This window comes from Lontra canadensis, unplaced genomic scaffold (genome assembly GCF_010015895.1).
Source record: "Lontra canadensis isolate GAN:19392208 unplaced genomic scaffold, GSC_riverotter_1.0 scaffold60, whole genome shotgun sequence".
Classification (NCBI taxonomy): Eukaryota; Metazoa; Chordata; class Mammalia; order Carnivora; family Mustelidae; genus Lontra; species Lontra canadensis.
This window is the reverse complement of record NW_022631054.1, coordinates 2642771-2665741: the sequence shown is the minus strand read 5'-3', so window position 1 is coordinate 2665741 and position 22971 is coordinate 2642771. Positions and strand designations below refer to the sequence as shown.

Below are 22971 nucleotides of genomic sequence, written 5' to 3'. Positions count from 1 at the left end.
ATAATAGCTAACATTTACAATGGATAGGCCAGGTGCCGGTCTCAATTCTTTACAATATATTATCTCATGAGAATTCTGTGATCATTCTCATGGGTAGACAAGGAAACCGAGGCACAAGCCGTAGAGCTGAGTTTTCACTCCAGGCAGTGCCTGTGCTTAGCTACTTTGCGGGGCGACTTCCCACAAAGCTGCTCATTCTCATTTCTCCCCTGACCTTCTCCCACCCCCACATCTCCGGCAGACCACCTCCCCACTCACTTCACTGTAATGGTTGGGGTCATCCGGTGGGACCTCTCTCCACTTCTGGACCAAACCCCAACTTCCTTGCCTCCCTTCTCTCGCCTCTGCCTCTGCCACCAGTCCTGCCTGAGGTTGAGGCATTGTCTCCCCAGTTACAGCCACCCCCTCCCTCAGTCCTGGGGAGGCAATGGAGTGGACTGGAGTGGCGAAAGCACTGGCCTCCATAGCTGGACTGGACTAAATTGGTAAGTGTCAGATCATAAGAATCCACCTTTCCTCGTTAAGCCTCCGTTCTCCCATCTGTAAATAGGGATGATACTAATACTCTTACTGTGGGACCGCTTCTGAGTTTTGAGCATATTTTTATGCAAAATACTTAGTCTGACGCATACTAAGTGCTCAAAGGATGTTAGTTATTCTTTATACTCCTTATGTTTGGTCCTTGGACGACCGCCTCTTTCTTCTCTATCTTTAATCGATTTCTCTTTACAGGCTGTGTTAGTTTCCTATTGCTGCTGTAATTACCACAAATTTGGCATCATCAAGTAATACATTTTTGTTATCTTGCATTTCTAGGGGTCAGAAGTCTGAACTGTGTTTCACTGAGTTAAAATCAAGGTGTTGGCAGGACTGATGCCTTTTGGAGCTCTGGGAAAAATCTGTTTTGTCACTTTTTCCTGTTTATAGAGGTTATCCACATTCCTTGGCTCGAAGCCCACTTCTTTCTTCAGAGCCCCAGTGGCAGGCTGAGTCCCAACACTACATCATTCCAACCTTGATCCTGTCATCCCATCTCCTCTGATTTGGACAGACCTGTCTCCCTCTTTCACTCACAAGGACCTTGGTGATTAAATTGGACACACCTGGATAATCCAGACTCTTCTTGTCATCAAAAGATCCTTAACATAATCATATCTGCAGGGTCCATTTTGCCGTGGAAAGTAACCTACTCAGAGCTTCCAGGAACTAGGATGTGGACCTCTTCAGTCATTATTCTGCATACCCTGCAGTTTCTCTCCTCTCGAGATATGGGATGGGAGCACCATCCTAAATAAAACATCCCTCTCTGTCCCTCCCTCCCCCAGCTTTATTGAGATATAATTGAAAAGGAACCAAAATATCCCTCCCTTACAGGTACATTGTCTTTTCTTTTCTTCCTTTCTCAACCAAGCTCTTTGAAAGAATTGTCTTGCCTAGTTTTCTAGACCTCCTGCCAACCTCCTCCATCTGTGTCAGCCCTGTACCCCACCACACTGACTCTTGCCTTGGTCCCCAGTGGCTTCCATTTTGCTAAATCAACGGACACCATTTTCCATTGTTGATTACTTATTCCTTCTTCAGACTCTCTGTCTCTGTTCTGCTTTTAGGTGACTTTGCCCTGGTTTCCTTTCTCTTCCTCTCTGGCTTAAACGCCTGTGGGGCTATATTGTCTCCACCAGCCCTTGAAATGTCCATGTTCCCCAGGGCTTTATATCTTTGTTACATTGCTCTTTTCTTGGGTGACCACATTCCACACTGCTGGTTTTATTATTTATTTTTTTTCTGATTTTTTAAAAGACTTTATTTTTGAAATAAATAACATGGGGCTCGAACCTATGACCCTGAGATCAAGATTGCATGCTCCACTGACTGAGCCAGCCAGGTGCTTCTCACTGCTGGTTTTATTATTTTATTTTATTTTTCTTCCAAATTTTTATTTAAATTCAGGTTGGTTAACATATAGTGTAGAATTGGCTTCAGGAGTAGATAGAATCACGTGACTAGGAGGGGCAGAGGGAGATGGAGAAAGAATCTGAAATTGACTCTGTGCTGAGTGGGGAGCCTGATGTGGGGTTCGATCCCACAGCCCTGAGGTCATAACCTGAGCTGAAACCAAGAGACAGACACTTAACTAAGCCACCCACGCACCCTCAGGAGTAGAATTTAGTGATGGATCTTTTACATACGACACCTAGTTCTCATTACCTCCAACCCTCTGTAATGCCCATCACCCATTTAGCTCATGTCCCCACCTGCCCCCCTCCAGCGACCCTCAGTTTGTTCTCTCTAGTTAAGGGGCTCTTATGGTTTGCCTCACGCTGCTGGTTTTAAATACCACTTGACCACCTCCTATTGGGACCGTGCTGATCTCTGGCCCCCAGTTGGGAGTATTGGTGAAGACTGTGCTTCTAGGCATCCCATGAGCTCCTCAACTCTTTTGGTCTTCCTTGAGGTAGATATGGTGAGAAGATCTCACGGAAGTCTTTACTTGAGAACCAGAAGCCTGGGGTACTTAGGCATGCTTCTGTTCCAGACCATGTGGCCTGTCCTTGTGGCCACATCCAGACCGGATGTGATCTTCTCAGGACCCCTGAGAGGCTGGGTGGAAGGCAGCACATGCAGTGGGGCTGAGAGACAGATCCATGTTTTGTGAGAGAGACCAGGGAAGCAGACAGGGAAGGCAAGCCTTCGATGATGTCTTCACTGGGGCAAGCCCCACCTTTACGTATGTGGTTTGCAACTGCTGGAGCTCTGAAGGAGCCAAAGGCGGACTGGAGCTCAGAGGCACGAAAACATTGGCGGTAGAGCCAACGTGCCTCAGAACAGTTCAGTTAGACACACGAGACTCTCTCTGGAGACAGAGAACAAATTAAGCAGAAAAGTTGGGGCTTGGGGCTGCTTCAACACCCAAGAAGGCTGCTGAGGGCAGTACAGTGCTGAGGGCGGTCATGGGCACAGTCAGGAGGCTCACAGAGGAAGAGATGACTTGAGTCGGAAATGGCCAGGGAGGGAGGAGGAGGAAGGCCATTCTAGAAAAAGGAATAGCACATGCAAAGGCATCAAGTCAGGGCCAATATCATCTACTTGGGGAACAAGAAGAATGTGGTGAGGGGGCGCGTAGGATGAGGTTGGAGAGGAGGACTGCTTCCGGACTAGATGTTAGCATTGGGTGAATGTCAGCGGAGGGAACTTGAACTTTTTCTTTTGGCAGCAGGGAGCTGGGGAAGAGTTTTGGGCAGGGGAATGTGCTGGGCAAAGGGCAGCTTTAGGAAGACTGCTCGGGATTGGTGAGGGAATGTTGGGCCCCTGATCTGAAAATAGGTAAGGGAAAATTTTTGAGAGAGGTAGTACTTTGGTGATTACTGGTCCATTTCTATCATTTAGGTAATATATATGTGTGCGTGTGTATTTATATATAATCATATCTCGTGTAATATATTTTACACACACACACAGACACACACACACTAGATGGAAGGTGAGCGACTTCCCAAAGGCACACAGCAACAGAGCTAGCATTAGAACTCAGATCTCACTCCTCGTCCGGTGATTTTCTTTTGTGCTGAGTGGAGACAGAAGTGTCTTGAAAGGAGGCTGATTCAATGGCAAGGCAGAGAGTGGAACAAATCCTGACCAGGGCAGGACAGGGTGGATGCCGGGGTGAAGACCATGTGGGAGGCAGTGAGGATATGTTCTCGCTTTCTCTCTCTCTCTCTCTCTCTCTGGGTGGGGGTGGGACAGAGGCCTTGTTGGAGACTGCACATGAGTGCATCTCTCTTTCCTGGGTCCTGCAGCATCCTTCTGGGCCTGGTTTCTATGACAACAGGCTCCCAGCAGGCAGCCCGCCAGCTGGAGGGAAGCAGGCAGGCAAGGCAGGCAGGGAGAGGAGGCTGAAGTTGTGGGGGTGGGAGGACACTCCAGGGAAGCTAGAGGGGTCCCCCAAGACCACCTCATTCCCTCTCTTTTCAGACCATAATGGGGTGGAGGTGGCTTAGGACAGATAGGTCTGTCTTTTATGGTCCTGAAATTTCCAGATGTCCAAGTTTTGTTTACCTCTCCCCACCACCCCCACATCTCCTGACTCCCACTTCTTCAAGGATTGTCTGACCCCAGCTCTATGGCTTCAGGGACCATGGGCTTCCGCATAGGAAAGAACTCTGAACTGGGGGAGGGGGTGACAAAGAACAAGGCCAACTGACATTCTGCTTTGCAGAGGATTTATATATTAACTGAAAGACAAGAAATTTCCAGGCCCGATGTCATTCCTGCCAACAACTTAATTCACCTCCACTGGCTCTGGCTGTGTCTGGCCAGGCTCTGGGCTGGGCTGTGGGGCTCCCTAGAGGAGAAGTTCTTTCAGCTGTAGGCTCTTCCCACTCTCCGGCCTCTCCCAGGCAGTTCTTCCTGATGTTCTAGCAGCTGGTGTGGTGGGAAGTGCTTGGGCTGTGGAGTCAGCCGCCCTGGGTCTAAACCCTGGGTAGCTACTCTGTAGCGAGGTGACCACAGTCCTCTCCCAGCTCTAGTTTACCCATTTCTGGAGGGCTGAAGACAAACCCCTGCCGTTGGTGCAAACTAGCAAAGAGTTACTATTTGTTAAAATGCTGAAATCCTTCTGTGGTCACTGGGAAAGAGCTGCCACCCTGGCCCTTCTCTCAGCCCTTGGCTCTGTCCCACAGTCCAGCTTCTGGAGGTCCTGCTCCATCCCTCTGGGTGTGTCCATTCTGATTTGGGCGGTGGTGCCAGCATCTCTTCTGCCCCAGGAGTACAGATCGTTAGATATTTTGAATATCAGCCCTGTCCAGAGGCAGTGCAGCAGGAATTCTGTACCCCCCTGCAGGGACTCTGTATTTAAAGGTCAAGAATTAATGTCCATCCCACTGTAGGTTTCTTTTCTCATTCCTTTTCCTTTTGGCCTGGGGAGGGGGGGGCGCGGGGCGAGGGGAGGTTGCCAGGGGTGGGGGGCGGGGATGTGACTGGGCAGGAGAAGCGATGACAACCACTTCTCTCACCAGGCGGGCAAGGTTCAAGCGCTCCAACAGTGTGACCGCGGGTGTGCAGGCGGACCTGGAACTGGAGGGCCTGGCCGGCCTGGCCACAGTGGCCACAGAAGACAAGGCCCTGCAGTTTGGACGCTCCTTCCAGAGGCACGCTTCTGAGCCCCAGCCCGGGCCCCGGGCCCCCACCTACTCAGTCTTCCGCACGGTCCACACGCAGGGCCAGTGGGCCTACCGCGAGGGCTACCCACTGCCGTATGAGCCGCCGGCCACTGATGGGTCGCCAGGCCCTGCCCCTGCCCCCACCCCCGGCCCTGGGTCCAGCCGCCGTGACTCCTGGATGGAGCGCGGCTCACGTAGCCTCCCTGACTCAGGCCGCACGTCCCCTTGCCCGCGGGACGGCGAGTGGTTCATCAAGATGCTGAGGGCGGAGGTGGAGAAGCTGGAGCACTGGTGCCAGCAGATGGAGCGGGAGGCGGAGGACTATGAGCTGCCCGAGGAGAGTGAGTGAGGGGCCCGGCATGCGCGAAGGGATCGTAGCTGGGGCTGGCGGTGAGCAGTGGAACGGCGGAGCCCTCCGCCTGGGCTTGAGTGTGCGTCCTCGCGGTTTGCTTCTTTGACCTGGATCTCTGTGGGTCCCCCTTGGCCGCAGGGCGTGCTGGGAGCTCTTGGAAGGAAGCGGGAAACAGCTTCAGAGGCCAGGGTGGGACTGGGCAAGTGACCAGGTGGAAGGGCACGGCAGGGCCAAGTCACCCAGCTCATGGAGGTCAAGGGAACTCTGTTCCCATCTCGCTGGTGTGGGAGTCCAGGACTGACCCAGGGAGTGGGACCACACTACAAGGTGGAGGGTGAGGCAGTGCACAAGGTCAGATCACTGTCTGAGGCCTAGGTGAAGGACATTCTGCCCCAAGACATGGCTCTGGACTGAGGGAGGCTACGAAGATGAGAGTCATGGACATGAAATTTTCAGTGACTCTTGATGAGCCAAAGAGTCACCTACTGATGCGTGACAAAGTTCTGCCAATGGGTGGTCATTGAGCTGGGGCCTGGGTAAGCCTGGAGGGCCAGGTGGGGGCTGGTTTCCCTCTGTTCCATGACACAGGAGGAAAGGAGGACACAGGAAGATAAGTGCTTACGAAATGGAGGTTGTCTGAAGAAACGCTGGTGTCCGAGGATCCAGCCTTCTTGGTGCCGTGGGATAGGAGCCGCTTGCTAGGGACTTGGGGATGGGATGGGGAGGGGGTTGGAGGGTACAGACGAACAGAGAGTGCCAGATAAGGCAAGGTTGAGTCATTCAGGGCAGACTTCTCAGAGGCTGGGAAATGAGAGGCATCCGTCCCTCCTCTGAATCTGCTTCTGCTCCCCAGTCCTGGAGAAGATCCGCAGCGCCGTGGGCAGCACACAGCTTCTCCTGTCCCAGAAGGTTCAGCAGTTCTTCCGGCTGTGTCAGCAAAGCATGGTGAGTGCCCATGGGCTGAAGCCCCCCGGGAGGGTATATGCCTGGAGGTAAGACCTGGTGTTTGCGCCCAAGACAGAGCAGCCTGGGTTCTTTCTTGTCTCCCTACCTCCCCCTCCCCCAGACCCCATTCTCCCAGGCTGAGCTTCCTGGTGGGGAGGATGGATGGGGCTTTCTCTGGTCCTGGCTGGGGTGCAGACCTTCCTGACCAGCTGTCTCTCCTCTGTCTCCCTCTATTGAAGGACCCCACTGCGTTCCCCGTGCCCACCTTCCAGGACCTGGCGGGTTTTTGGGACCTCCTGCAGCTCTCTATAGAGGATGTGACCCTCAAGTTCCTGGAGCTACAGCAACTCAAGGCCAACAGCTGGAAACTCCTGGAGCCCAAGGTGGGGGGAGAGTCCCTTCAAGCCAAGAGGCCAGACCCTGGAAAATGCCCTTCCCTACAGAGGGCCTGTGTGGGGAGAGGAAGGGAGCCGAGGGCATTCACGGGCAGCAAAGGCAGTCCTGGATCCGTGATGGTGACTGTCTGCTTCTAATAGGACCACACTCTTGGTCACGGCCATCTGCTTGGCCTTGTGCCCATCACTGTCTGAGCTGCCAGAACCCTGAGGTGGCTATAGCCACCTCCGACCAGCTGTAGTCTGAGGGAGCAGAACTAAAGCTCCCAGAAGAGGGGACTGCCCTTAGTTTGGACCTAGGCACGGAGGGGATCTTGGGGGGCCCCTCAGCACTCACTGCACTAGACATTGTGATGAGGACCAGATGCCTCGTAGCGAACCCCCATTGCCCTGCGTGAGTCCGGGCCGCTGCATTCCTCCCGACTGGAGGGAAATCGCCCACTTCCCACCCAAGTCCCTGGAGGAGCCCGGGAGGAGCAAGCGCTCGGATGCGAGTTGTCGCGAACGGCGCCACCAGGAGGCGCCCGGATTCGTAATTTTTAATGAAAAGTGGCTTTTGACCTTGTCCCAGGCACACCTGGGGCTTCGGGCCGCCCTCCCGCGTTGGAGCTGCGCGGTGTCAGTCCCCTGGGGCGGCGGGGGCGCGAGCGGGGGTGGGGTGCCCCGCCCGCAGACTGAGCCGCCGCCCCCCTCTCCCGGCAGGAGGAGAAGAAGGTCCCTCCGCCGATACCAAAGAAGCCCTCGCGGGGCCGGGGCGTGCCGGTGAAGGAGCGCTCCCTGGACTCGGTGGACCGGCAGCGGCAGGAAGCGCGCAAGCGGCTCCTGGCGGCCAAGCGCGCCGCCTCCTTCCGCCACAGCTCGGCCACCGAGAGTGCCGACAGCATCGAGATCTACATCCCCGAGGCCCAGACCAGGCTGTGACCGGCCCGGCCCGCCCGGCCCGGGCCCGGGCCCGCGGTTTTCTACCCGTACTGTACACCCAGCGTCGAGGTCACTGTGAACGCGGGCCGCCCCGTGCGCCCGCCCCGCCGGCACCGCACGCCCCGGCTCCTCCTGCCCGTCACACTCTCGTGGGTTTTTTACCTTCCTGACCCCACGCGAAGGCGCCCGGGCTGGGCTGGGGGCCGTGCCTCTCCGCCCTGCGCCCCCACCTGGACCCCCTTCTTTCCTGGTCCGACGCTTCGTCCCCACCTCCTCCCCACGGGCACCATCTCTGCCATTATCCCCACCCCCCCCACGGGCCAGGCCGGGCCGGGTCCCCCATCTGGGCTCTGCGTCCCCTCTCCCCACCCCGCGGGGCTGGGCTTCGTGGGGATCAAGCTTCGTGGCTTTTTATGAAGAATCCCGAACCCCACCTAGGAGCCTGCCCCACCCTCCCAGGGGCTCAGCCCTCAGCCCACCGGGCCCAGGGACCACAGTGGCTGGACCAACCCAGGACCAGGGCGCCTGGGCCTCTCCCCTTTCCCAGCTGCTGGGGAGGGGAGATGGGGCTTCCCCTCACCACACCTGTGGCTGTTCCCACATCCCCTTGAGTATCCCAGGAAAAATAAAACGGCAGAACTGCACTCGAGCCGGCTGCTCTCTCCAGAAGGAGCCACCTCTGCCCCGTGTGTGGAAGCCAGGAGTGTGTGTGGGGTGGGTAGGAGAACGGCGGGGGGTGGGGGTGGGGAGGCAGGGTGGGGGGATGGAGGGAAGGCAGGCCAGGAGCCACTCTCTCTGTTCGGGGAGAGCGTGGTAGCCTGGGCCAGCGGGGGCAAAGGGGATTCGGCCCCCTGGTGGCCGCAGAAGGACCTGAGCCCTCCTGGAGGGATCCAAGGGCCAAGGAGGGAAGGGTTTTCTCTCTACCACTCCTAGTTCAATCCATTTCTCTTTCTGCCCCCCACTGCTCCCAGGCTTCCTCCCGCAACAGGCAGCCCAGAGCCCTGGCCGACCTGCCTGTGCTCCATAAACAGGGAGTGCTGTTATTCTTAGATGCTGATGGATACTGGTTTCCCTTCCCCTAAGGGTCTGGTGTTGCCTCTGCTCCACCCCACCTGATCAGCAGCAGAAACGCTGTTCGATTTAGTGTTATCACCTTTTTTGATAACTTCTCTGGGTGGGCACTTTGGTGGGGGTTCCAAGGGGAGAATGGAGCTTTCCTGGGAAGCTAAGTAACAACAACAACAGCTAGTAGTGCTGGCTAATGTTTTGGGGATGTTTGCTCTGGGCCAGGTGGTGGGGTGGAGGGGCGGGGGCTTTACCTGAATGTAGCTCATCCTTAGGACAGGTGAGAAAGCTGCTGGGGAGAGGTTCTGTGACCTGTCCAATGTCACAGGGAGGGCTAGGAGTGGTGGACCAGGTCTGTCTCACGCCAAACCGGGAGCTTTTAGTTCTACAGCTTTCCAAGCCCAGAAGGGTTTGATGGCAGCTCCCACCTGGTCTGGCAACCCCATCCAGTGCTTGGGGTTGATGTGTCACCCTCAGGCAGGAAGAAGAGCCACCCAAGGCTTTGACTGCCCTTCTGGGCCACACTGGACTAGGCCATTCTCATTCATTTATTCAGCAGGCGTTTATCAAGGACCACTGTTGGCACTGGCCAGCACCCGGGAGATGGCCCTGAACAAGTGTAGTTTCTACACTTCTGGCGCTAACAGACAAGTAAACAAGCAGTTACAGAATAAGGGTGAGTGCTGGAAAGAGCTCCTGGAGGAGGGCCAGCTCTGGGAAGAATGCTCCAAGATCAGACAGCAGTTGTGCAAAGGCCAGGAGGAGAAAGAGCATCGGGAGTGCAGAGGCGTGACCATGCTGGGCCTTTGGGTCAACTTGAGACAGGTGGGCCTGGGTCCTCAGAGCCACGGGGAGCCATGCATGGAAGGGTTTTGATTAGGTTTTTATGGGCCAGTGTGGGAGGCCACCTGAAAAGCAAGAAATCGTACACACACACTTATATGAGACCACCAAAAGGTGGAGTGAACCCCATGTGATCCAAATTCCTGCAAGTGAGTCAGCTTGGAGCTGCTCTCTCACAGATTCCTGGGCCCTGTCTAACACTGGGAATAGACTCTCTGCCCTCAAGTGAGTTTTTAACAGGTGTGCAAGGTGGTTTTGATGGCAGCCAGGCTTGAGACTCTTAGGTTGGATGACCATCTCAGAGTTTCCACTGGAAATGCCCATTTGTCTATTTCCCCTTGACTTGCCAAGGGAGCCTTTAGCTAGGTCACTTCACCTCTCTGAGATTGAGGTTTCCCATCCCTAAAACTGGAACATGGGCAAGGTTTGCACTAGATGGTACTCGGAGTAATCTTTGAAGCTGATATTGTTGTTACCATCATTTACAGGTGAGAAAACTAAGGCTTCGAGAGTTTAAACAACTTACCCCAAATCACAAAGCCGAGAAGTGGCTGAGTCTGTGTTTAACCTTCTACACTCTACAGCTCTTTATGGGTCTATGTCTTTTCCCAGAATCTGGGCCCGGTTTCCCAGGACCATGAGGTATAAATGGGATGGGGACAGAGGAGCAACACAACCCTGAACAAGTATAGTTAACATCTTGATACAGACATGACATCTTAATCTCCCCAGGTGGGAGTCTCCCCTGGGGAGCCCAGCACCACGGACAAGTGAAGGATTAGGTCCAGTCCCTGTGCTTTCAATTGGTCCCAGCTGGCCAAAGCCAGGCACATAAACAGAATGGCAACAGAGGGAGCTTCTCCCAGAGGAGCTGAGGAGACCAGAGGAGGAAACCTCTAGCAGCTGGTTGAGTCTAGGAAATCTTTCTGCAAGAGAGCCTTTTGAACTGGGTCTTGCAGGACGAGTTAGAGTTTTGCAGCCGAGGAAGAGAGGGAGGACATTCACTTCGGGCAAAGGGATCAGCTTGGGCAAATGCACAGTAGGGTATGTGTGTGGGGGATCATGGGAGGAGAGAGTCTGGAAGGAGGTGATAGGCTTGGATGGGTGGAGAGGGTATAGAGGAGACGTGGCCAGAAGGGACCCATGGGAAGAGAGGGGGTTTAAACTGGAGATTTCATTTTTTAAAAAAGATTTTATTTACTTATTTGAGAGAAAGAGAGAGAGAGAGAGAGAGAGAGCAAGCATGCACAAGCAGAGGGAGTAGGAGAGGGAAGAGCAGGCTCCCCACGGAGCAGGGAGGCCAACACAGGGCTCAATCCGAGGACCCTGGGATTATGACCTGAGCTGAAGGTCAATGCTTAACCAACTGAACCACCCAGGCTCCCTGGAAATTTCATGGTTTTATGTAAGTTTTTGAAAGACCCCTTTGGCTAAGAATGGAAATGGACTGGAGGGAGCAATGGAAGGTGGAAGGAGACCATTGAGGGAGTCGCTAAGGTCGTTCACGTAAGAGATGAGTGATGAAGAGCTTGAGAGACATTCAGGAGACACAGGTGCTCTGAGCTGAGTTTGGGAAATAGTGCAAAGATGAGATTTTGAAAATGTTAGTTAGGGTTTTGGCTTAGTGAATAAGTAAAACCATAAATGAACACAGGACATTACAGAAGGATGAATCAATTTGGGGAATACTAAACATACCAGTGACCATTTGTCGAACACTCAGGAGGCGCCAAGTACCATGCCAAGCTCTTTATACACATTAGGTCACTAGGACTCAGAACCACCCTCGGGGACAGGTACTCTCATTGCATTTGTTTAAACGAAGAGTGTCAACTGCCTTTCTGAGATTAGCAGGCAGCAGGGGCAGGATTTGAACCCACTTTTGATTCCTAAGTCTGTGCTCTCAAGCCCCACTCCATTCTGCCTGACCGAAATACTAGCCCTTACTTGAGACTCAGCTCAAGGGCAGGTTCCTCTGGTGAGCCCTCCCTGATTCTTCCTGGGTTTCTGCTCTGCGAGACCTATGCATGCTTCTGTTGTCACGTTTCTCACACTCCCTTGGCAGTTTGTAGAGCCCTCTGCTTCCCCAGAAGTTGGTCCGAGAACTGAAGGCAGGGGTGGTTCATTTTTGCATCCTCAGTGTCTAGCACGTGTCCACTGGCTGGCTGAATGTTAATTGTTCTGGGCAATTGTGTTCCCTTCTCTTTTCTACACATTCATTTAGGGAACAAGTTCTGCTAGTAATAGTTTCTTACATATTTCTCTGTGCTGTTCCTTTCTATCTCCGCTGCCAGAGCTTAGCACTGACCTCTTTGAGATCATAGAAGAAGGGCATCTAACGTGTGATGGAGTCTAGGAGGCTTCCTCTGGAGGTATCCCTTAAGCTTGGAAAAATGAGCCAGAGCTATTTTGGTAAAGAAAGGCACTCCAGGTAGATGAAAACTCATAATAAATGAAGGCACAGAGGTGTGAAACAGTCTGCATGGGGGACTATGAGGGGTTTAGCCTGTGTTACTAAAGATAAAGAAATATGCTTGGCTGAGACTTGTGGAACAGAAGTGAGAAGGCAGGGCTAGTGAGGGCGTTATTTCTCTATACAGTTGACCCCTGAACAATGACCGCGCTAAGGGCACCCAACCCCCTAACATTGGAAAATCCATGTATAACTTTGACACCCCCCAAACTCAACTACTAATAGCTTGCTGTTGACCAGATTCCTTCCTGATAACATAAACAGTTGATTAACACATATTATGTATGTTATATGTATCATGTACTGTATTCCTACAATAAAATAAACTGGAGAAAAGAAAATATTATTAAGAAATCATAAAGAAAGAATATATTTCTAGTACCATTCTGCATTTATTGAAAAAAACAAACAAACAAACAAACAAAACCCACGTGTAAGTGGATCCACACCGTTTTAAGCCCCTGTTGTTCAGAGGTCAACTGTACCTGATGAAATAGATGTCTGTACAGGGCATAGTGGGGACACAGGGGGAGTGAATACTTGTATCTGAGAGGTAAGGCAAGACTTAGGTTTCACTATATTTCAGTTCTTAGTATACTGACAACAGAACCATTTTATTTCCTGTGGCTATGTACCTGGAGCAGCACTTAACATGCATTATCTCATCAAACCCTCACAACATCCTGTGAAATAGGTGTTATTACCTTTATGCATAAGAGGGAAAGGAGGCTCTGGCCGATTAATAGTGTTCCCAAGGTCATGTGGCTAGAAAACTAGCCTACATCGAAGAGTTCTTAGAGTTCTAGACTATATCCTGCTAAGGAGATCTTCTTGGAATCAACGAACGTGTCTTTTATTTTTGTGTGTCCAGACCTAGGACTTAGAGACGACCAATAAACATCAGTTTAATAAATGAATGGATGACCTTCTACTTTTCTCCACGCGGAAAGCACGTGCTGACGTCACTGGGAAACCCTCCAAGCCACGAGGGGGCGCAGTCCCATCTCCGTGCCGCGGAGCCCGAGGCTGACGCTCAGCTCCCTCCGGTCCTTTGACTGGAGCTCAGCTAATCGGCGCGCTCGGAGCGAGCTGGCGCCGGTGGGCGGGGTCCCGGGGCCAAGCCCGGCAGGCCGCTGGGAGGGTCGACGTCGGTGCTCCCTGCGAGCGAGCTAGCGAGAAGGCGGGCGGAGGGCGGGGGCAGGACCGTGGAGTGCGGGTTGCGGCGCAGGTGAGCACGAGGTCCCAGCGGGCAGTTCCCTCTACCCGAGCGGCCGCCGGGGCCGCCCGTTGTCAGGTGACGGCTCCTGGCAGTGAGTGACCTCTGAGTTAGGGAAGGGTGTCGGCTCCGGCCCTGGCTGGGCCTGACATCTTCCCAGGGCTCGGGGGCCGAGTCTGGGCGCCCAGCAGACCCCCGGCGGCCAGCGCTTCTCGGGCTCAGGCACGGGGGTGAGAACGGACGCTGCAGAGGCCACGAGGGTGGTGAGATACGGGCAGGGGACCGGGAACCCAGAGGAGGGAGAAGGCCAGATACTTGGGACTCAGATCTTAGTTGCGCTCGCATCTCTGGGCCGGGCTCGAGTGACGGTCAGGGCCAGTCCTTCCACCCTGTCAGGTCTCCTCTGCCCCTCGGACTGCGGCTTCTGGTCTCATTGGGCTTCAGGGGCGCCCGCACAAGGGCAGGTTTCCTAGCAACCCACTTGACCTTTACCGGACACTCGGGCTGCGGGGTTGGAAAGAAGACGTTCGAGAGTTTGCGGGATGCTTTTGCCGCCTTCATTTTGATACCCTGGGGATGACTTGTTAGGGAGTGTTTAGCTTCTTGCATCAGCAAAGTAGCCTGCTGTATTCCTGCCGCCTTGTGAGGGCGAGGGTTGGGCGTCTGCTGAGGTTTTACACTGGTGCGTTGTTAGAGCTGTCATTCATTCACTTAACAAACTTTTCTGGGAGCACTTTACGGTAGGCAGGGCAGGCAGGTGGGGGATGGATAGGTCACAGTGAGGGCTGTAGAGATATGGTCGTTGCCCTTTTGTAGCTTCAGTGTTTTGAGAAATGCAGACAGGTGGGGTAGGCCTCCAGCATAACGTCTGACAAGGAGAAAGTGGTTCTAACTGTTGAATAAATGAATGCATTGACTTATTTGGGAATGATTAGAATGTGGGCGGGACATCAGAGAGAGCCCTTTGCTGCATGTGGGAGATGCTGTGAATTATGGACTCATGTTTGGTTTGTTTTACAACAAATTGGGGATCTGAATGGCGGATTGCTGTTTAGGGTACATATTTACTTATGCATAGCTTGCATAAAAGGTGGAAAAGAAAATGAAGTATTAGGTATGAGGTTCTTTAGGGGTGTTTCTTTTAACATTGTCTGAGTCCTATAATCTCACATATCTCTGAGTAATCTTATAGTTTGCCAAAAGGGAGACTCTTCCATATAGTGACATGCCAAGTTGATGGAAAAAAATTGCAGGAAGCACTCCCCAAGTCCAGTATTTGGACAGAAACAGTACACCTATCTGCAGTGTGTTCTTGCCACTAGAAAGAGCACAAGTGTTGAAGTTTGGAGAGGCCTGGATTCAGAAGCAGTGGTTCTGTCACTTCTAGTGATCTTGGACAAGTTCACATAATGTCCCTGAGCCTTTGTGGCCTTAGACGCAAACCTGGGCTAATAATTCCTACCTCATAGAGGTATTGTTAAGATCAGTTGATGACCAGCGGGTGACTTGTCCAGCATAGGCCTGGTGCTGAGACAAAGGACCCAGGGGGGAACATTGGAGCTGCTACAAGCTTTTCCCTGATAATGGTCCGTGATAGTCTTGGGTCCACAGAATGCTGGGATTTCTCTGAAGAGAATTAGAACCAAAGAAAGAGAGAGCATCATTCTGTTCTTGGTGAGATTTCAGTTGTACACTTTAGAGATAGCCAAGTTGGAGAAACACCTACATAGGTGCAAATGGAGTGAGTGATCTTTTGTTTGAGACTTTGGGGCAAGTTACTTAACCCTCTGATAATACCATCTACCTCATAGAGTGGACATGAGGGTAAAAGGAGATACTATATTTAAAATGTTTAGCCCAAGGACTGGCACATAGGTGCTCAGTAAATGGTATCGATCATTATTATGATAATGTGAGTAATCTTTTTTTTTTTTTTTTTTAAGAGACTTTATTTATTAGTGAGCAAGAGAGAGCAAGTAGGGGGAGCAATAGAAGGAGAGGAACAAGCAGACTTTACTCTGAGCATGGAGCTGGGCTTGGGACTCGATCCGACAACCTTGAGATCATGACCTGAGCTGAAATCAAGAGTCTGAGGCTTAACCAACTGAGCCACCCAGGTGGCCCGTGAATAATCTTTGATAACTGTTAATGGTAATAGTCTTGAGACTAAATGGCCATTAGAGTGAACCAGTGTGTGTGTTTCTGTATTTTTATTGGTGTTGTCTTCATTTCAGGGCGCTCCAGAGCCATTCCACTCTCCCCCGCACCCTGCCATGGCTTTTACAATGTGTGTGTGTGTGTGTGTGTGTGTGTGTGTGTGTTTTAAAACAGCATAATTCAAGGTCTATCATGTTCAGGGTATGTATAATGTGTTGGTGATATATTTAGGAGTTTATTATGCAAATATGAGGGTATGGGTTTGGTTGGCGGGAATGTATTTTGAAAGGGGTTTGGACAGCAGGTTTGCAAAGCATAGGTATGTTTCATTTTTAGAAAGATCAAGTTCAGAATAGGAAAAAATAATTATCTAAACTCCAGAATGGTTGAGTAATGGATTAGGGTTTTGGCTATTTAAATATGCTCCTTATTCTTTGTGTGAGGTAAAGGAACTACTTCTCATTATCTGGGAGCCAGGAGAGTCACAGTGGGACTATACACGGTGGGAAAAGTGTGGCTGGCTCTGTTCATGGAGAAATTGCTTAGAGCAGAGGAAGGCTCTTTTCCATTCCTGACATGTCGGTAAAGTGTGGAGGGAGGGCCTGGGGCCAGTCACAGGCTTGAATCTTTGTTAGGTAAGCTCAGAGGTTCTCTTGTGGGGAACACTGTCAAACACGGTTGCATAATGGTCAAAGAGTACGGTACATAAAATAGAGATTCTTGCCCTCTTCCTTAACAATCACGTCTTTCAGAATTTTCTAGATTGTTTTGGGGCTCTAACTGTTGCCCAAGCAAGGTACCCTCTTGCATGACTGTGTGGTAGATGCTCAGTCAGTTGTGCCAGACTGCCTAGCGAAAGGAGAGCCCTGGTGGGTTGTCTGTATTCGGTGGGAAGGGGGATGCTGGTTTCTCCCTAATGCTGCCTTGTGCTCTTCTGCAGATGTCATGTGGCCTGTGCTTTGGACCGTGGTGCGTACCTATGCTCCCTATGTCACATTTCCTGTGGCCTTTGTGGTCGGGGCTGTGGGCTACCACCTGGAATGGTTCATCCGGGGAAAGGATCCCCAGCCTGTGGAGGAGGAGAAGAGCATCTCTGAGCGCCGGGAGGACCGAAAGCTGGATGAACTTCTAGGCAAGGACCATACCCAGGTGGTGAGCCTTAAGGACAAGCTGGAATTTGCCCCTAAAGCTGTCCTGAACAGAAACCGCCCGGAGAAGAATTAACGAAGGACACAGAGCCCTATGGGTCCTTGTGTGGGCCATGACTGGCGCTGCCACCATGTCTACCCTGCTTCAGAACCCACATGGGATTTGCTTTGTTGCTCATTCTTGCCCCTCCCATACCACCCAGCCCCGCACACACTGGCCGCTCTTCTGTTGCCAGGCGGACACGAGAACAGCTGAGGGGCCAGGGAAGAGGAGGGCCCTTGAGGGTTCTGGCCTGAAGGCTGCATGTGTTGTATGGTGGCCGAAACTGCTCAGGCTTCTGTGCTTCTGGGCGCACTTCGGGGAGGAGTATCATGAAATGAATGATGGCTGGCTCTTTCTTTGGGGAGGTACTTTGGTCTCAAGTGGGAGTGGCTGGGGTTGGCATGCTGCCTTAGGAGGGATGCCTACATGCCTAGGTCCAGTGTACACTGGGAAGAATTCAAAAAGCTACCTGACTCCCTTTACTAGTTTGCCCTCTTCTTGTACTCATTCTTCCTGAAATCCTGTCCTGTCAGCTCAGGAATGAGACTCCCTGGGGAGAAAAGCCTTTTACTGTCCTTGGAAGCCCAGGCTGTTTGCCTTGGGACAGGTGAATTTGCTTGAAAACAGACACCCCCCCCATCACTGTATGGTACAAAACTTCATTAAAGTTGCACCTGACAACCATATTGATCTAATCCGATCTTCCAGATGGTGTTGGAGTCTCCTTAGGAGTTATGCAAGTGCAGGCATCTCAGGGTTGGATAACATTGACCTTTAACCAAGGGCTTTGGGGCCCAGGCACTGAGTCCTGCAGGTACATGTTTCCAGGATCCTTTTTGTCATGATGAGATGAGGTTTATAGGACCTTTAAAAATGTGAATTCAGTGTAGAACAGGGAGCTTAACAGTTGCTATCAAAATTTTCAACTATACACAGACATACATTTTCTCCTGTAAAAGTAATATATATACATGAAAGAACATTTGGTAGAGATTGAAAAAATGGTTGTCCCTACTCCAGGGCTCCAGTACAACTAAAAAAGTAGCATTTTGTTACCTCTCACTAATTCTTGGCATAGTTTTAAAAATTTTTAAAAAAGATTTTTATTTATTTGAGAGAGAGAGTGCAAATGAGAGAGTGCACAAACAGGGGAGGGGTAGAGGAAGAGAGAAGCAGACTCCCTGCTGAGCAGGGAACTTGACTTGGGGCTCAATCCCAGGACCCTGGGTCCATGACCTGAGCCGAAGGGAGACGCTAAACTAATTGAGCCACCCGCATGCCCTGTTATTTTAAGATTCTTATCGTTACTGTCTCTTTAATTTTATATATTTTTTACATAGTGTTTTATATTGTAATCATTTTTCTGTCTTATCACATGGTCTTCATCGTAGTTGTTTTTAATAGCTGCATAATTGCCCATGAAGTGGGAATAAAGCATAGTTTGTTTTTAATAATTTCCCAGTTGCTGGACACTTGGGTTGTTTTTGATTGTTCACTCGTGTAAGTAAGTATCACAATGACTGTCTTTTATAAGGCTTCTTCTGCATTTGGGAGTAAATGGCAGGACCAGTAAATGGCATTTTGGATGAAGTGGAATGAGCAGTTTCAAGGTTCTAAATGTCTTTCCTGCATGGATGCAGGGGTTTATACTAAATGCTGCTGCTTAAGATGTTACTGGAGCTATTGGAAGGGCAGTGAGAGCAGAGGGCAGGAAGAGGCACGAGGACCTATTGTCTCGTGAAGTCCACTGACATTTAACCTAAGTGAGGAGAAGGAAGTAAGGAGCGCATAATGAAGAATGCACAGTCTTTAAAAACGGGGGAGGAAGGGGCGCCTGGGTGGCTCAGTGGGTTAAAAACGGGGGAGGATGTCTGTCCTGCTTCTCTTATCTCAGGATCTGAGGCCTGATGGTGTTAACAGGCAGGCGAAGGTGGGAAGCCTGAACAGTAGAGATGCTAGCTGTGGAGTGGGAGGAGCTGGGAAGATGTGGAAGGTGGTAGGTAGCCAGAGAGGAGGAGAGAATAAGTCGCTAGTGGCTCCTCCTCTGTCCCTGAGGCTAGTGGGCAGGCTGAAATGAGCTGCTGTTGCTTGTAGGGAATAAATCTGATGGGGATTGGAGGGGGCGAGCGTCGCCTGCTGAGGTAAGAATGAGATTTCTGGTTCGAAAGGATGTGCCAACCTCAGCTTGGTTAGTCACTGGCTGGTGGGTGGGCCTCAGTGACAGCTCAGTGCTGCCCCCCTGTGGCCTTTCTGAGCATGAAGAAGCCTGGCATTGCTTCCCTGGGCTTCAGGAGGAGTAACAACGACCTGCCCACAGGGGTCAGTCGGGCGACTTCAGTGAGCAGGCCAGGCCGGGAACTAGATGGACACGCCTGCCTAAAGAGGGTGGTGGCCATACGGCCTTTTCCAATGTATGCTGTTTGCCCAATGATGCTAAAATTTTCAGTTTTTTTCCTAAAAGATGCTGGAAATTTAGATTTTTGTGCATTTTTTTTTGAAATTTGATTTTTAAGTGTTGGCATTTTATTTTGTTTCTTTTTAAATTCTAAGCATGCTCACATACCCATGACATTAATTTGACCCAAGGGCTGCTGATTTTATGACCTCCCAAACTAGCCTGTCCTTCCAGTGAAGTCTGAGAGGTATCCAATTTTTTTTTTCCCCCAATAATCTAACAACTTGTGGCAAATATTAGGGCCCAGGAGTGGTTTCTCTTGAAACACTTCTGGGTGTCATGCACGTGTGTTGTTTAATATCTGTTTAAGCAGAACACTGGGGGACAGAAAACCTACAGAAACGGCAGCAGCAGAGTTTTCCCACAGCCTGAGACTTTTCTGGACTTGCAGATATTTCAAAGGAAGCCTGTCATGGCTGCTGTGCCTCCTCCCAGGGCCTGGCCACGGGAGCCCCATCTTTGGAAACCCAAGTTGTTCCCTTCCAGCCATCTCACTTTATGCCCCCTTTTAAGTAATTTCATTTCCTAGGGCTTGCCCTCACTGAATCTCTTCCTCTGGCAAGTCTATTAATATCCGCAGCTGGGTCTCTCTTTCCCACGGCCGCCTGGGACCTGCTGCGGCTGGGGGGGCGTGGACATGGTGCGTGATTTCTTGCCTCTGCTTGGGAGACTTTAGGTAGCAGGGTTTCTGAGGATGTGGGCAAAGGCAGGCTGAGCTTGCTGGGATGCCCCAGGGTACTGGTTTTCTTCCATGCTTGCTGATTCACCTTGGAGGCATGTGTCCCATTGTTGGGCTGGCCCAACCGTCACAATTCACTGAAACATATTAGTGAGTAGAGGTGCTGGGTGCTTTTTGCTTGGTGCCCCCCCACCTTGGGTGTTTTCCTGGCCCAGTGATGGTGGCGGCTTTAGAGGGGGTTATCCTGTCTGAGCCGGGCAGGATTCACTTCTCTCCCCCTCAGCCGCCCAGTGTCTGGTGCTTTTCCACTCTCTCTAGAGCCTTTCCTGTGCCTGTTGCTGTGTTAGCACAAGTCAGCTGGGCAGCTGCCAGGATAAGCCTGCCAGGGAGCCCTTTGACTCTTGTCGGCCTCCCAGGGTTCCAGGCTGCTGGGGCTGGTGGCCGGGTGAAACGCTCTGGCATGGGCCTCCCTGGAGCTGCCTGGGAGCTGGGCAGCAGAGATGGAACAGCTCCTGTCTTGCCTCCCTTTCCCTTTTCAATGTTGGTGTGGCTGCCTGTGCACTGGCAGAGTGGCAAGCCAGGCTGTGCGGCAGAGGAAAACAGAGTGTGCTCTGCAGTCTGAAAGACCAGAGTTACGAATGCTGCCTCAAGGACTAGCTGACCTGGGCTAGTCACTTAGCCTTTCTGAGCCTCACTGTCCTCATCTGTCAAATGGGCATATGAATACCTATTTTCTGCTGGGTTGTAGCAAGTCTAAGGTAACTTATGTGAGGTTTTTAGCAGAGTCCATGGCAACAAGTAGGTGTCGATGTTAGCTGCTTTCATTTGACTGTAGGAAAAGCCTCCACTTCCTGCAGTAGTGGCGTGTATCCTTGTGATCCTGGTGAAGTGGGGATCCGGAGGCAGGAGCAGCCTTGGCTAGGAGATTGATGATGGGGACCCTCATGGGCCTGGCAGTGGAGGGGTGCTTAGGAAAACTTTACAGAAAAGACCATGTTGCATAAGAACCCAGCTGGCCAGACCTGTGTCGCTTAGTAGGCATCCCAGTGGTGCTTTCTGCGGGGTCAGAGACGGAAAGTGGGGAGCAGAATGCCCAGGAGTCATGGATCAGGAGCACAGGTAGAGGAAAGAGCCATGGATTTGGGGGCAAGGAAAGTGGGTGACCTGGGACATGACCTTTCACTTCTGGCCTTGGCTTCTCTGCCTGCAAACTGGGGATGTGAGTGTGTTCCCTGCTGATGGTGTAAAAAGAGAGGGAACCCAGCTCCGAGAGTGTTCTGGAAATGTGCGAGTGCTAGGCTCTAGCCCAGTGACACCTCACTGCGCATCGGGGTGGTAGCCAGGCTGGGTAATGAAATCAAAATAAATGCTCTTTACTTCCTTTTCTGTCCACAGTCTCTCCAAGTATCTGCTAAAAAGCAGTCTTTGGTATATCAGCTTTTAAGAAAAAAGAAGAGTATTTGAATGGCCGTCCCATATTGTACCGATGGGTCTGCAGACAGCTCCGTAATCTAGTGTGTGACTGGGAGAAGTTCCTTTGCTTCTCTGAGTGTCCTCTTTGGAGTGGGGTTAGTTCTGTCTCCCTCACGGAGCTGGGACAATCGAGGGGATGTTTGGAAAACACCCAGCATGGTGTTTGGTGTGGAGCCTATCCCCCCTCTCCTGTTTCTCAGGCTATCTGTGACTCTCCTGTCCCCATGGCGTTCCCTCAACAGCCTGCGGCCACCCTCCTCTGCCTGGCTCATCTCTCCTGTCCCTGCTTCAGGGCCTCATCTTGCCTCAATGTTCAGTCTCTCCCTGGAAACTTCTGTTCCTGCTGGCATCTTCTTTCTCCAGTACATCTTTGATGAGGTCACTGCTTGAAGACCTCCATGGCTCCTTTCAGCCTCTTGCCCCAGCCTCCCTCCCGCCATCCCTGGGACAGAAGCCAGCCTTTACCTCTTCCTGATTGCATTGTGCTTGTTCAAACCCGGGTGCCTCCATGTGCACCATGCGTTGTGCCTCCTTGGCTCTTTGGCGAACCTACTGTATGCTCTAAGATTTGTCAGGTGTAGGTCCGTACCTGCTTTCCGAAGCAGGGGCTGCTCCTCCCTTCCTGCTTCTTCAGCCCTGGGGTCATGCATGACAAGGCATTTATGACAAGGCACTGTAACAGGTGTGTGTCTGTCCCCCCTCCCCCGCCCAAGACTGCGAGTTCCTCCAGGGCAGGGGCCTCGTCTTAGTCACCTCTCTGCCCCTTGCAGAGGGCCTGGTACAGAGTCCTTTCAAATCAATGTGGAGTGAATGCAGAGGTCCTTGAGTTTGATTTGGGGTTGGAGCAGGTACTGGGGCTGGGCGTGGAGAAGAGCCCCTTTGGAAGACAGGGAGCAGGGCTGCCCACAGCCTTGAGTTCATGGCAGTAGTGTTCTGCTGCGTCTTCACCTGCCCCACGGCTGGTAATAAGCTAAACCCGAAGAGACCTCCGGCTTAAATTTCCCAGGGGAAGAGGGGCTTGGGCAGAGGGCAGGCTTTCCCCACTGGGTGGGACCTGGCCTGGTAGAGCCCATGATGAATTTGACCCTGATGACTCTGTAGTGGGGAACAATGTCCTCAGGAAAGCATTCAGGAAACCCTTCGTGTAGTAGTGATCAAAGCTCTGCGGCGGCTCAGCAGGGTGGATGGGATGCTCCAAGGAGCCAGCAGGGCCCTGGGTTGGAGCCCAGGGAGTCACTTAATGCCCTTCCCAGGTGGGGTGCTCCCTCAGCCTCCGCAGAACTGTGGGCCAGTGTGGGGGGACACGGAAATCCTGGGGAGGCCTGGGAATGCCTGGGAGTCTGAGGGAGCCCCTGCTTCTGGAGTGTCCCTGCTTCGTCTGCCGTTATCCCTTAGGCCTGTGGTGGGGTGGGGGCGGGCTGATTGGCGAGGCGCCCTTTAGCTTCCTCGTTTCACCTCACAGCTGATGCAAACCTTCCTGTGTTCACAGGAGGCCCTTTTCACTTGTCCCTCATCCCCAAGGACTTCAATCAGAAGGGAGAAGAGCACTGGTTCTCCTCATGCTAACAAAGAGCATCGGAGGCTCCAAGCGGGAAATGGCTCACCCCAGATAACACCAGGAATTCTTGGCAGAGCTGGGCTTGTAGCCAC

The 22971-nt window shown here is 52.0% G+C and overlaps 2 protein-coding genes across 8 annotated transcripts in view; both read left to right on the top strand.

Moving 5' to 3' along the window:
* Nucleotides 1-8413, top strand: part of DLGAP3 (DLG associated protein 3) — a 62698-nt gene extending 54285 nt beyond the window's left edge. For all 4 annotated transcript variants that reach the window (XM_032877176.1, XM_032877174.1, XM_032877175.1 and 1 more), the window contains 4 exons: nt 5013-5497; nt 6362-6453; nt 6693-6836; nt 7551-8413. In XM_032877176.1, the coding sequence (XP_032733067.1) occupies nt 5013-5497; nt 6362-6453; nt 6693-6836; nt 7551-7769 (940 nt within the window). In that variant the 3' untranslated portion in view covers nt 7770-8413. The remainder of the gene's footprint in view (nt 1-5012; nt 5498-6361; nt 6454-6692; nt 6837-7550) is intronic.
* Nucleotides 8392-16766, top strand: SMIM12 (small integral membrane protein 12). Of its 4 annotated transcripts, none has more exons than XM_032877181.1 (2): nt 8392-8483; nt 16464-16766. In XM_032877181.1, exon 2 carries the CDS (start codon nt 16469-16471, stop codon nt 16745-16747), a length of 279 nt encoding a protein of 92 aa, XP_032733072.1. In that variant the 5' UTR covers nt 8392-8483; nt 16464-16468; the 3' UTR covers nt 16748-16766. The 4 variants fall into 4 exon arrangements, with proteins under 4 accessions (XP_032733072.1, XP_032733069.1, XP_032733071.1 ...); XM_032877178.1 differs by lacking the exon at nt 8392-8483 and adding an exon at nt 13258-13378; XM_032877180.1 differs by lacking the exon at nt 8392-8483 and adding an exon at nt 13455-13596.
* Nucleotides 16767-22971: the final 6205 nt, after the last annotated feature.